This window comes from Theropithecus gelada, chromosome 14 (assembly GCF_003255815.1).
Source record: "Theropithecus gelada isolate Dixy chromosome 14, Tgel_1.0, whole genome shotgun sequence".
NCBI classification, from domain to species: Eukaryota; Metazoa; Chordata; class Mammalia; order Primates; family Cercopithecidae; genus Theropithecus; species Theropithecus gelada.
The window spans coordinates 112,645,964-112,659,128 of NC_037682.1; the positions used below are offsets into that span (position 1 = coordinate 112,645,964).

At 45.5% G+C, this 13,165-nt stretch overlaps 1 protein-coding gene across 1 annotated transcript in view; it reads left to right on the forward strand.

The window, feature by feature from the left end:
- Nucleotides 1-13,165, forward strand: part of TECTA (tectorin alpha) — an 89,999-nt gene that overhangs the window by 12,798 nt on the left and 64,036 nt on the right. Inside the window, exons 6-7 of the mRNA XM_025357413.1 lie at nucleotides 3,184-3,596; nucleotides 10,713-11,283. Coding sequence (XP_025213198.1) covers nucleotides 3,184-3,596; nucleotides 10,713-11,283 — 984 coding nt within the window. The remainder of the gene's footprint in view (nucleotides 1-3,183; nucleotides 3,597-10,712; nucleotides 11,284-13,165) is intronic.

Below are 13,165 nucleotides of genomic sequence, written 5' to 3' on the forward strand. Positions count from 1 at the left end.
CCACCCACCCATCCACCCACCCATCCATCCATCTACCCACCCACCCATTCACCCATCCATCCATTCATCCATCCACCCATTCACCCACCCATCCATCCACCTCCACCCATCCACCTACTTACCCATCCACCAACCCATCCATCAAGTCATCCAGCCATTCAGCAAGCCATTGCATCTTTCTGAAAAACATTTTAAGAGCGCCATTGAAATGCCAGCCACTCTGTGAGGTGCTGGAGATAAAGCTGCTCTAGCTGCCCATGACATTACTATGGTAGAGGAGACGTAGCCATGGGAACAATGATGACACAGCATAAGACATATTATGATAGACACGTGTGTAGGGTACTGTGGAAACACAGAGGAAGACCATGGGAAAAGTGTTTCCAGACCTCTAAGGAAGTTTTGGATAGGAATGAGGAGGTGCCCTTACCCCCTCAGATAGAAGCTTGGACTGCTGCTTGTCTTGGCAGCCCTGGGAGGTCTCGGGGTTCTTTCTTGGCTCAGCTTCAATTTGTTGTTGTTGTTGTTGTTATTGTTTGTTTAGGAGACAGCGTCTCTCTCTGTCACCCAGGCTGGCTAGAGAACAGTGTCATGATCATAGCTCACTGTAACTTTGAACTCCAAACTCCTGGGCTCAAGTGATCCTCCCACCTCAGCCTCCTGAGTAGCTGGGACTGCAGGAACCACCACCATGCTTAGCTAATTTTTTATTTTTTGTAGAGACAGGGTCTCAGCATGTTGCCCAGGCTGGTCTTAAACTCCTGGCCTCAAGCCATCATCCCATCTCAGCCTTCCAAAGCACTGGGATTAAAGGTGTGAGTCACTGCACCTGGGCTCAATGTGTTTAATATACAGAAAAGCCACATTCACATGGTCTGACACACCTGTGCCCTCTGCCCCATTCCCTGTGCTGTGATTAGTGCCTCTGCTCTAAGGTAGGTCATGTGTGAAGATGGCCTGCCTGGGCTCTTGCCTCTGTGGACTCTGTAAAATCCCCCATGTTCAAAATAACAAATAAATGTTTTGCAGCTAAGCTGGTATTAACTGGATAGGAAATAATCTAGTTCCAGAGCTCATTAGGATTTGAGATTGTACCCTCCTCCCCTACAGAGTATAAATACAGCATCACTTAAGGTCTGTGAGAGATAGCAACTCAATACCACATTCCCTCCCTCCCTTGTACAGCCTGGACCAGGGGCCTGAGAAGTTGCAGACTCTTACCCAAATACCTCTTCCGCTTGTCCAGGCATCACAGAGATGACTGACTATGGCCATACAACATGAGTGCCCAGTGACAGCCTCTTACCTGAGTCCTGGGAATGAAATGCTGTGATAATAGAAAACATTGGCTTGCAGAGCTGTGGAATTGGTCAGATGCCAGCTGTGTACACAGTCTCCACTTTGACTTCATTCTTTTCCTCCTGAGTTATAGGTTTGGGTTTCATATCCAGGACGAATTCAATATCCTTATATAGACTGCTATGCATTTTTATGTGCCTCTGGGCATCTATCAATCTAATGAGATTGGGATTTGGCCTGGGGTATACAGGGGAAGTGTTCCATAGAGCTGGTTTATTATATCATCATTCCACAAACAAAATTATCTCAAAGAGTCTACCTTTTGGTCCAAACCCCCTCTATTCAAAGGCATTTTCCTCTCATTTATTGAAAGCCTGAAAAAGCAGGGCCTGGAAATGATGCTGAGTGGAGGCTGTCACAATACATACAGCCCTGAACTAGTGCCAAGGAGTGCTGAGGACTGAGGACCTGTTTTCAGGGCTGATGCACATGACCTATTGGGAATGTGACTAAATCTATTCTCTCATTTTTCAACTCTATTCTCAACAGGTATAAAATAGAATTGCCTGTTGAAACGTCATTGTTCCTGTTGGGCAGATAGAGCCAAGACTGTTACCGATGCACCCGCACCCCCGACTTGGGTTAACCTTGCAGCCTTGTGCTATTCACTCCATAGTCAGTTTTATAAAAACTCGAGATGTTATTTACATTTCTTAATGCTGTGTCTTTGATACTTGCCTTTTCAGACATTCTTATTTTACAAGTGCTTCTACTTCTATCAACCTGTGTCAACTTTTTTATAGCATCACTGTTCCCTGTGAGACAAGGATGAGAAATAGCAGTATCCGCATTTTACAGGTTAGAAGAACAGACAGGTGGAAGTTGAGTGAGTAGTCTTGGAAATTGATTGCAGATTTGTGACTGCTGCTCAGTTCTCTTGACCCCAACCCCCCAGCAAGGACTAGATCACAGCCCCCAGCCCAGAAATGTTTCTATTTCAATTAAAGGTTGATGTTAGCAACCAGAAAATTTCCAAGTTTTTTGGTGGGGAGGTCATTTATTTATGGAAATGATTTTAAAGACTACACTTCTACCAAAGACAAAAGTGTTTTTAAAATTATCACATCCCTTCAAACCATTCCCCTCCCCTTTCCTCATTCTCTTCCTGACCTAGAATTTGTCAAGAAGGTCTGTCCAGTGCATAGACAGAGAGGAATCCTGGACTTGGACAGGGCCCTAGAGTGGGAAAGAAGACAATTTGTGTAGGTGTAAATCCTGCCTAAGCAGCATCTGCAGGATTCATGAGCCTTTAAACGTGCCAAGAAAGTGGTCAGCGCTTTCCAGAATCTTCCCAGGGAGCTTGGGATTTATACTCATACATCTGACTCCTGATTAGTGCTATTGACCTTTTCCGGCACATACTGGGCCCCCAACAAATGTCTGTTAAATGAATGAACAAATTAGCAAACAAACAATGAGTGTTGCTGAGTAACCTGGGTAAACTGGCTCTTCCTTCGGAAGAAAAGGCAGGAAATGACTTCCAAGTGTCATACCCTTTTCCATGGACTAATGATAATGTGGTTTTCCTTGAATGTGAGTTTGCTCACCAGCCATGGAGATAATAATACCAAGAGCTTAGACTGGATTCAGACAGACTCCGCTTGGAATCCTGGCTTTCCCACGGAGTTGCTGAGTGATCCTGGATAAATTACTCAACTTCTCTTAAGCCTCAGTTTCCTCATTTGTCAAATGAGGGCGACCATACCTCCCTAACAGGTTCTTACGTGGATTAAATGGTATGATGGAAGTAAAGCATTTAGCCCAATGCCTGACACACAGGGTAAATGCTCAGTAAATGTTGGCTCTAATGTCATTATTCCCCAGGACAGTTCCTTCGGCGAGGGGAGGTGTTTTGGGAAGACTTGAACTGCACCATCAAGTGCCGCTGTCTGGATTTCAACAATGAGATCTACTGCCAGGAGGCTTCTTGTAGCCCCTACGAGGTGTGCGAACCCAAAGGCAAATTCTTCTACTGCAGCACTGTGGAAACCAGCACGTGCGTGGTGTTTGGGGAGCCACACTACCACACTTTTGACGGCTTCCTCTTCCACTTCCAAGGCTCCTGTGCCTACTTGCTGGCCCGACAGTGTTTGCAGACTTCCAGCCTCCCTTTCTTCAGTGTAGAGGCCAAGAATGAACACCGCGGGGGTTCAGCCGTCTCCTGGGTGAAGGAGCTCTCAGTGGAGGTGAATGGCTACAAGATTCTCATCCCCAAAGGAAGCTATGGAAAAGTCAAGGTGAGACCCTCTCTGTCCTTTACGGGGAAATGGAGAAGCTGGAGATTCTTCAGCCTAGGGAAGACTTCCCCAGATCTACTGGTTCTGCTGTTTGTCTCTCTACAGTGCCAAAGAGATGCACAGCTCTCCCTGCCTTGCAAATAGCTTGTAAAATACTTTACTGGGCCAAATTTTATGTGTACAAGAGCTATCCTAAGCTCTCTCCTCAACATGTCTATCTGCTTTTAAACTTAGAGTACATTTATATTCCTAGTTCCCTCATAAACACTGGTAGACACACACTCACACATACACACACACACACACACACACACACACACACACGCACAGCTCAGAAAAACTGGAAAGAGTTTCTCATGGTCCTGGCTTGCAATAATTGTAGCCACATAGCCATGCCCTGTGGATGGTGCAAACGCAATACAAACCCCCAATTCACTACAGCCTTTGATTAACAATCCTTACCCCACCTCAGCCCCAATTCTGTTTGCTCAAGAGCTGCTGCTTCATTTTCAGAGAAACCTCCAAATCGATTGATGTCTCCAGAGACACCACCTGTGCAGGCACCTGGATTGGCTTTGGTGACTTCCTTAGTGAGGCTTGGCTGGGAAAGTCCCATGAAAGCTCTGCCCAGACACCCCTTGAATAGAGTCCCCAACTCCCACCTAGAATAACAGAGAAGAACATGGGTCTCTGCTGGCCAGTTTAGCATATGCAAATGATTCCTGTCACTGTCCACCTGGATTTCAAGCAGGGACATCAACAAAAAAGAGAAAGCAAAAAGCTACTAGCAATTACTCAATTTGTGCAGGCCCCAATTTTCATAATGTTAATCAAGACCTTGTTGCAACCGTGTATTTATTCAAGCTGTAATAACCAAGACCACAAGGGGTTGATTGCTGCAACCCCGTGCAATCCTTAATCCCCATGCATGGAGGTCATTACAGAGATTACAAACCAGAACTGATGCCAATGCAGGGATTTCTTTCATTTTTTGAAAAATGTGTTGTAGTTTTAATTGATGTAGCATGTCCAACAAAAGGCAGGGCCAGGGAACTAATTCCACTCTTTCTGGCTCTGCCTTTCCCAGGTCTGTGCAGTTTATCAGTCTCATAATGAGGAAAGTGAGCTATTACTGTGGTTGAAATGCCAGTGTGCTTGCTATTTGGTTAGTCTCTCTAGGGACAACTCTGTATATCAAATCAAGGCTAAGAGTTCAGATACAGAAGTTTGGAGATTTTCCCTTTTAAATTTATATTGTGCTGTTGAGCACTATACTTATCCTTGTAGATAGATGCTGGCATTTCAAGCTAGAAAAATTTTTCACTAGCTTCCCTCTACTTTCCTGTATTTGGGGATGATGTGTATGATACCAGTAGTTGAAAAATAAAGCTTCATGCTTTATTCCTATTTTGTATTTTGATTAAAATTCTTTTTCATTCTCAGTCAGATTTTTTTTTTTTTTTTAGAAGGAAAGGGACACCGTCATTTCTTTCAGGCCCAGCAGCTCTGCTAATTTTGTGTGGCTGTGTTCCATCGTCCAAGCATAGGGCACGGATTCCTCAATTTTCTGTAGCGACAGGGAGATGTGGATGTGAATGTAAATGTTTCAGAAAGAAAAGGTTATGTGACTCCAACTGCAAGCTAACAATGGCTTCCTTTTCCTTTTGCCAAATGGTTTCCAAGCGTCTCTGAATACACCTGCCCTGCTGGGGAGAGTGGTTTGGTGGATGGCAGAGCCCTGACCCAGGGTGATATGGGGACAGGCAGGGAGAGGGCTGGGAAGCAGGAAGGAGCCTGAGATGCCGGGAGGCAGCTGACTTCTTCAGCCACGCTGTGCCAGGTTAGAAATGGCCACTAAGATCTGTTCTTCCAAAACACAGACCTCCCTCCTCCAGCGCTGTCTTCATACGCTGGGATTAGGAGCTGAGTTCTGTACATGGATTTTCCCCCATGAAACTGTTCTCAAATAACAAAATAAACAGTTTAGGATTAGATATGCCAGTGGGACCAAAGAAAGCCAGCATAAGTAAAAATCCATCTAGAAGAAGCATCTCTTTCTAGCTAATATCAGTTCTCATCTTTCTTCCCCACATGAACACCAGTAGTTTAGGGTGCTCCAGTGAAAAGGGAGCCAAGGCCACCAGCCCACGGTGATGAGCAGCTTGAGCTCTGGGGCTGGACCTGTTCAAATCCCTATGCCACCACCGCCAGCTGAGTGGCCTGTTTGAGCTCCGTTTTCTTTGTCTGTGAGACGGGGCCCTCTAGGAGGTAGGGCTCCTGGGCTGTCGCTGGCCCTGGCAGCCTGTCCTCAGCACTGGTATACAGGCAGCAGGGAGAAGTGGAGAAAACCTGGCTTTGGAGCTCGACTAGGAGGACTCAGGCTCTGTCACTTGCAAGTCACACCAGCCCCGATCCTCAATTTCCTCATCTGTAAAAGGAGAAAATGATAAGGACCTCCTAAGACTGTTACAAGAATTAAATAGAATAGCCACAGGGCAATGTCCAGTACAAAGTCTGGCACACAGTACATGCTCGGTGCATGCTGGCTCCCTATGACTATTCCCATGGAACTTTCTTTCAGTTCCAAGACCTATGCCTCTGTGACTCCACTTCTCTCTCCTCCCCCTGCCCCCACCTACATCCTGGGAGAGGTACTGTGGAAGAGGGAAATGGCCAGAATGCAGGCAGAAGAAAAGCAAGCAAACAGGCGAGGCTTATCAGCTGTCTGCTAACCATAGGTTGAGGACAGGGTCAGAGGAATGAAGCAAGGAATTACACTTGGGGACAAGAGTTCTCTGGGATCTCCTGCTCTAAGCACTGTGGGACACAAGGACAATGACTCTATAGTGAGAGTGAAAGGGGGTGCAATAAATGAAAACTTATGCCAGAAAAAAAAAGGTATGAACTGGAACATTACTGACACCCACAGTCACCCAGGTGTCAGGTTAGCCTGAGTGTGACAAGAACAGAGGCAGGGAAACTGGGGTCCTGGGGGTTGTGATGGTGGGGGGACTGTAGAAATATCCAGAGCCAGCCTACCCCATGGCTTCTGCTTTGGGACACAATAAGACTGTGCCCCTTGTTAGCAGGAGCTTAAGTAAGAGCAGAGGAGCCCACTCAGCAGTTGACGTATTTGACATTCATAATTATACCAACATTGGGGAAGATTTCGCCTTCCACTTACCAGCACAGAACGATGGATAAGTGTTCAGCGCTCTTACTAGCTGACCTTCCCTATAATATGGATCTTCTCTCCCTTTTCTCTTATGGTAGGAAAAACCATATTGTAGGCAAGGTCAGCTAGTAAGATTTGGCTAACCCTCTACCTAGGAGATAGGAATAAATAAATCAAGTCCTTGGTTTTTCTTTCTACTTCTAGTTCTCTGCAGGATGGTTTATTTCTCAAGCTTATTTTCTTATTCCCTTCCCCCATTGCTATGATCTAAATATCTGTGTTCCCCTCAAAATTCATATGTTGAAATTCTAACTCCTAAGGCGATGGTATAAGGAGGTGGGACCTTGAGGAGGTGATTAGATCATGAGGGTGGAGCCCTTATGAATCGGATTAGTGCTCTTAGGAGGCCAGAGGGAGCTCATTTCTTCTTTCACCACATGCGAACACAGCTGGAAGGTGCCATTTATGAACCAGAAATTGGGCTCTCGCCAGACAATGAATCTGCTAGCCCCCTGACCTTAGACTTCCCAGCCTCCAGAACTGTGAGAAATAAATTTCAGTTGTTTATAAGCTACCCAGTTTGTGGTATTTTGTTCTAGCAACCCAAACATATTAAAACAGAAGATTGGTACCAGGAGTGGGGTGCTGATGTAGTAAATACCTAAAAATGTGGTAGCAGTCTGGGCACAGTGGCTCACACCTATAATCCCACCACTTTGGGAGGCCAAGGAGGGCAGATTGCTTGAGCTCAGGAGTTCAAGACCAGCCTGGGCAGCATGGCAAAAGCCTGTCTCTCCAAAAAAAAAAATATATATATATGTGTGTATATATATATATATATATAGCCAAAATAGCCAGGTGTTGTGGTGTGCACCTGTAGTCCCAGCTACTCAGGAGGCTGAGGTGGGAGAATCACTGGAGCCAGGGAAGTTGAGGCTGCAGTGAGCCATGTTTGTGCCACTGCACTCCAGCCTGGGAGACAGAGCAAGGCCCTGTCTCAAAAAAAAAAAAAAAAAAAAAAAAAAGTGGTAGCATCTTTTGGTAATTGGTAGAGGCTGGAAGAGTTTTTAAGTACATTCTAGCAAAAGCCTACATTGTAGTGAATGGACCATTAAGGGTGATTTTGGTGAGGACCAACTACTAATCCATAGAGACAGAGAGATGCATGTGGCATCTGCCACGGTAAATGTTGGAAGGGATGCGCAGACCATCATCTCATCCCCCAGACAACTCAGAAAGTAGCAACAATGATGACAGGTAAGACCCTTGTTTATCTGATGTGCCAGAAATCAGTGTGGGTCCAGGACACCCTGGAAAGTTTATGTGCACTTAGAGTCAAGCCCACTGAGGGCTGTTCTAAGACAAGTTATTCTATCCCAGCCCATGAGCATGAGTGTCTGTAGGTGCTAGGCATGGTGAGTGTGAAAAAGAAAATTAACTCTCTCTTTAAAGCTTATCAAGCCACTTACTCACCCATACTGGATGCCTGGGGCTCACTCTTGATTCTTCCCTCCTTTCTCATGCCCCATTGCAAAACCACCACATCCAGCTGTGTGTGTTCTATAAGCTCATCCCTCCCTCTCATGTCTGCAGCTAGTTTAGGCTCTCATCCTCATCACCTCCCTGGACTCCTGCAGCAGTTGCCTGTCTGGCTTCTCTGTGTCTAATCTCAACTTCCTTCAGTAAGTTCTTCATGCTAGCCAGAAGGGGCTTTCTAAAACACAAATCTGATGATGTCATTCCCTTGCTTAAGAGCCTTCACGGGCTCTCCCTACAGAATAGAAATCCAACTTTTGTTTTGTTTTTAACGTTGGCTTAAAAGGCCCTCCAAGATCTGTTCTCAGCACAGAAGCCAGAGCGATTCTTTTAAAGCAGAAGTCAGATCATGCCGACCCTTTGCTTTAAATACTCCCTGGGCTGTCCGTCTTGCTCAGAGCCAAAGCCAAAGTCTTTACAATGGCCGACAGGCCCTGCTTGTTCTGGCTGCTCTTCTCACTCTGACGTCATCTGTTGCTGCCCTCTCTTGCTGTCTCTCTCCAGCCACACTGTCCCCCACACGCCTTGTAATCCTGGGAGCGCCCAGTTATGCTCCCAACCTAGGGCTGCTGTCCCCTCCTCAAGAGCCAGTCTCACCCCAGATAACCACATGGCTTGCTTCCTTATCTCAGATGTCTCCTTCCCAAGGAGGTCTTACCTGACCACCCTATTTAAAATTAGAAACCCTTTTCCTTAGCACTATTTATTTATTTATTTATTTTATTATACTTTAAGTTCTAGGGTACATGTGCACAACATGCAGGTTTGTTACATATGTATACATGTGCCATGTTGGTGTGCTGCACCCATTAACTCGTCATTTACATTAGGTCTATCTCCTAATGCTATCCCTCCCCCATCCCCTCACCCCACAACAGGCCCTGGTGTGTGATGATCCCCTTCCTGTGTCCAGGTGTTCTCATTGTTCAATTGCTACCTATGAGTGAGAACATGCAGTGTTTGGTTTTCTGTTCTTGCGATAGTTTACTGAGAATGATGGTTTCCAGCTGCATCCATGTCCCTACAAAGGACATGAACTCATCCTTTTTTATGGCTGCATAGTATTCCATGGTGTATATGTGCCACATTTTCTTAATCCAGTCTGTCATTGATGGACATTTGGGTTGGTTCCAAGTCTTTGCTATTGTGAATAGTGCCGCAATAAACATATGTGCCTTAGCACTTTTTAAAAAAGTATTTCCTGCTCTTTATTTTTCTGCATTAACACTCATCTGACATAAACGTTTTACTCATTTATTTTGCTTGTTGTTGGTCTCCCTAGCTAAAATATAAGTTCCATGAGGCAGAGATTTTTGTTCATTTCACTTGCTGCTAATCCACAACTCTTAGAACAGTGCTAGGTACACAGAAAGGCCTAAATACATACTTGTAGAATGAATGGACCTTGCCTCTACCTCCAGCCTCATTTTCAGCCATCTCTTCCCTCTGTAGGCCAGTAACACCTCAGTGTCTGCCCCGCAACCCCACCCAGCTGTTCCTCACCCTCCTGCCTCTGCTCTCTTGTCTTGGATTTCTCTGCCCTTCCCCGACTCTTCCTTTGGCCACTTCTGTTTATCTTTAAAGACCCAGGTTAGACTTAACTGCTTCTAAAAACTTTACGTGATTCCCCTATGCTGGATTCAACGTTCATTTACTGCTCTCCCATTGTATCCTCTGTTGACTCACAGTTAAAGAGTATGCTGTAAGTATCGATGCATGTCCCTCTTCTTCAGCAGACTGAGGGCTCCTTGAGGGGCAGGGGCAATTATGTTTTTTAACCCTTTACATCTCAGTTCCTGACATAGTGCTTGGTACCTAGCAGGTGTTTAAATGTGTTGTTGAATGGTTACATGACGTAGTTCTGATACAAGGAAGTTACAGAGTACAACACTTGGAGAATACTACATCAGGACAGGCTGAAAGCTAAATGGTGTCCAGCAGTGGACCCAGCACACACTCGAGCTGAGAGTGGGGTCGGGAGGACTAAAGGCAGGAAGAGGGTCCTGGAAAATGCATGACTTAAGCTGAGACTTAAAGAATGGATATTTAGAGGAATGCAGAGGAAAAGGGAGGTGACAGGTCTTTGAAGAAAAGATTTGAAGCTAGCCAAGAGCCAGCCAGGAAAGGTTGACAACCAGACGGTCCCCAGAGGAGTCTGTAGTGGCACTCGGTATGCCACAGCAACCACAGCCCATATACACAGTGCTTGGGCTGGCCCACAAGCAGCTGTCTCCATTTGCCCCCGGGCCTTTGTCTTAATCAGACGGAAGCCTACTGGAGCCTGGACCATTTAGGTGGCTTCTTTCTGGAGTGTTGAGTTGCTTTGCCTTCCTTTCCTGATCTCTGCTGGAACCCAGTGCCCGGGCGCCTGCTCACCTGCCTTTCACTATTACTGTTGTTGGCAGGTTAATGACCTAGTGACTTCTTTGCCCGTCACCTTAGACTTGGGGACAGTGAAAATCTACCAGAGTGGCATGTCTACTGCCGTGGAAACAGATTTTGGGCTCTTAGTGACTTTTGATGGCCAGCACTACGCCTCCATTTCCATCCCAGGCTCCTATATAAACTCCACCTGCGGACTCTGTGGAAACTATAATAAAAACCCACTGGATGACTTTCTCCGCCCGGATGGCAGGCCGGCCATGTCTGTCCTGGATCTGGGAGAGAGCTGGCGTGTGTACCACGCGGACTGGAAGTGCGACTCCGGCTGCGTGGACAACTGCACCCAATGTGACGCTGCCACTGAAGCCCTCTACTTTGGCTCTGACTACTGCGGCTTCCTCAACAAGACAGATGGGCCCCTGTGGGAGTGTGGCACTGTTGTGGACCCCACTGCTTTTGTGCACAGCTGCGTGTATGACCTGTGCAGTGTGAGGGACAATGGCACGCTCCTCTGCCAAGCCATCCAGGCCTACGCTCTTGTGTGCCAAGCCCTTGGCATTCCAATTGGAGACTGGCGAACCCAGACTGGGTGTGGTAAGCTGGCATCCCATTCCCATGACAGGTCTCTCTTGTGTAGGGGGCAGGGATAGGCTTTGGGGGCTCCTCCAAATGTCCTTGTTAAGACTTGTGACCCAAGAATGAAGGGGAGGTTGAAATTGCACAAATTACAAAGAACGAATTGTGAAAGGATCTTTGCTTTTGCCCCCACCTAATACCACAGCCGGGAAACAACCCATTGATGAACATACCTGGTCTGGAAACATGGAAGGCATGGCAGGAAGTCCCATAGCAGGAGATGGCAGCTCCAGAGTTGAGTGAGGAGGTGGGGTGTCCAGAGGGGGAGGTGGCTACTTTTTAGGCTGTTGAGTTAATGCAGCTGTGGGCCTGGGTCATCAAAACTAGCCCTTGGGAAAACAGCACACCTCCCACATGGAACCTGCAGCAATTGTTCCTTGGCACTTTCTTCTCCACTGTTAGACCCTTTAGGGTTTTTGCCCTGCTGCTGCTGTAGATGAGCAGTACAGCATATGAGTAAAGAAACCCTTTTTCTTAAATGTTAGGAGTGGTTAGGAAAAGCCCCAACTTTGAGGGAAATCCTGGCTCTTTTGAATCACACTTTTGGATTAAGCATTTTCTACCATTTAGTTATCTCATTATTTTTTCCTTGTATCCCACTTAAATATGTATTTCTTTTGCTAGTTATACACAGTTTAAAAACAAATAGATTTCGTTTCCCTCTTAGTCCTTGGTTTTCTCCATATGAGTAAATAGAAAATTGTAATCCATGCATTTGAGAGTACTAGAGAGGTGAGAAGATGTAAAGGTTTCTTTAAGTTCCAAGGCTAGGGGGAGAATTCTTCTTATAAGTTGGAGTCACATAAACCATCATGTATCAGATTCAGTTCTTAAGAGTTTTGGTCAAACTACAATACAAGCAACTGTATTCTTGCTGTGTGACTGAACAGCCTCTCTTATGACCAGAGCATCCATATTGGATTCAAGTTGAGACTGAATATGGCTTCTCTTTATCCTTATATAAGCCAAGAGCATCCAAATTATCTAACTCAAATGTTACAATGGCTACAGATAGATATTTTCTAGTGTCACTACTTTCCCATCCTCTACATTTCTCTTTCTTTTCTCTCTCTTATTCTGGTGCAATGGACTCTATTTAATTCAGAGAGATAGTTTACTAGGCCCCTGAGCCCCTGCTTGTTGGATTCAACCAGACTCAAACATTTATGTAGGCCCAGATGTTATTAAACCGAAGATTTCTGAGGCAAGAAGGGCCTTTAGAAGACATCTTGCCTAGTCTCCTGGAGAAATAGCCACACAAATTCTTTGAATTCTTTGGAGGTAGCCAGAGTTCTTTCTTATTTTTAATATCTCAGGGAATTCATCCCCACAATCTTCCTTGGTCACACTTAGGTATTTTAAGTACCTCCCTGTTACAAATTTCACATTTTCAAATTACTCCTCTAATGGTTACATTTTTCATTTCTCCTGAAAATTGGATTTATTTCCTTCTAAGAATGGGCCATGCTCTTTAAAATCAGATCAATTTATATGTCCATCAGTGGAAGCTCTTAAAACATCTCGATAGTGTGGATCACCAAATAATAAACCTATATTGGGTAATCAGTAGTCTAGAAAGGATGGCATCCTGAAAGTTTAATTTTAGTCAAGATGATCAAATTCCAATAGAAGTTCATAGTCCAGTTACACTGCTCAGTAGTTATTAGGAGAGTCACTGAGCTGGGTTTTACAGATACAACCTCAATTCTCTCTTCTCCGAGTGGCCGCTTGACCCTCACTCTAGGAACTAAATGATCCAGGAGGAGCGTTAAGATTCTGGCCGGTTGGCAGTCGGGGTGCATTCACCTTGTTATCGGCTCTCTTCCTTTCCCCGCATCAG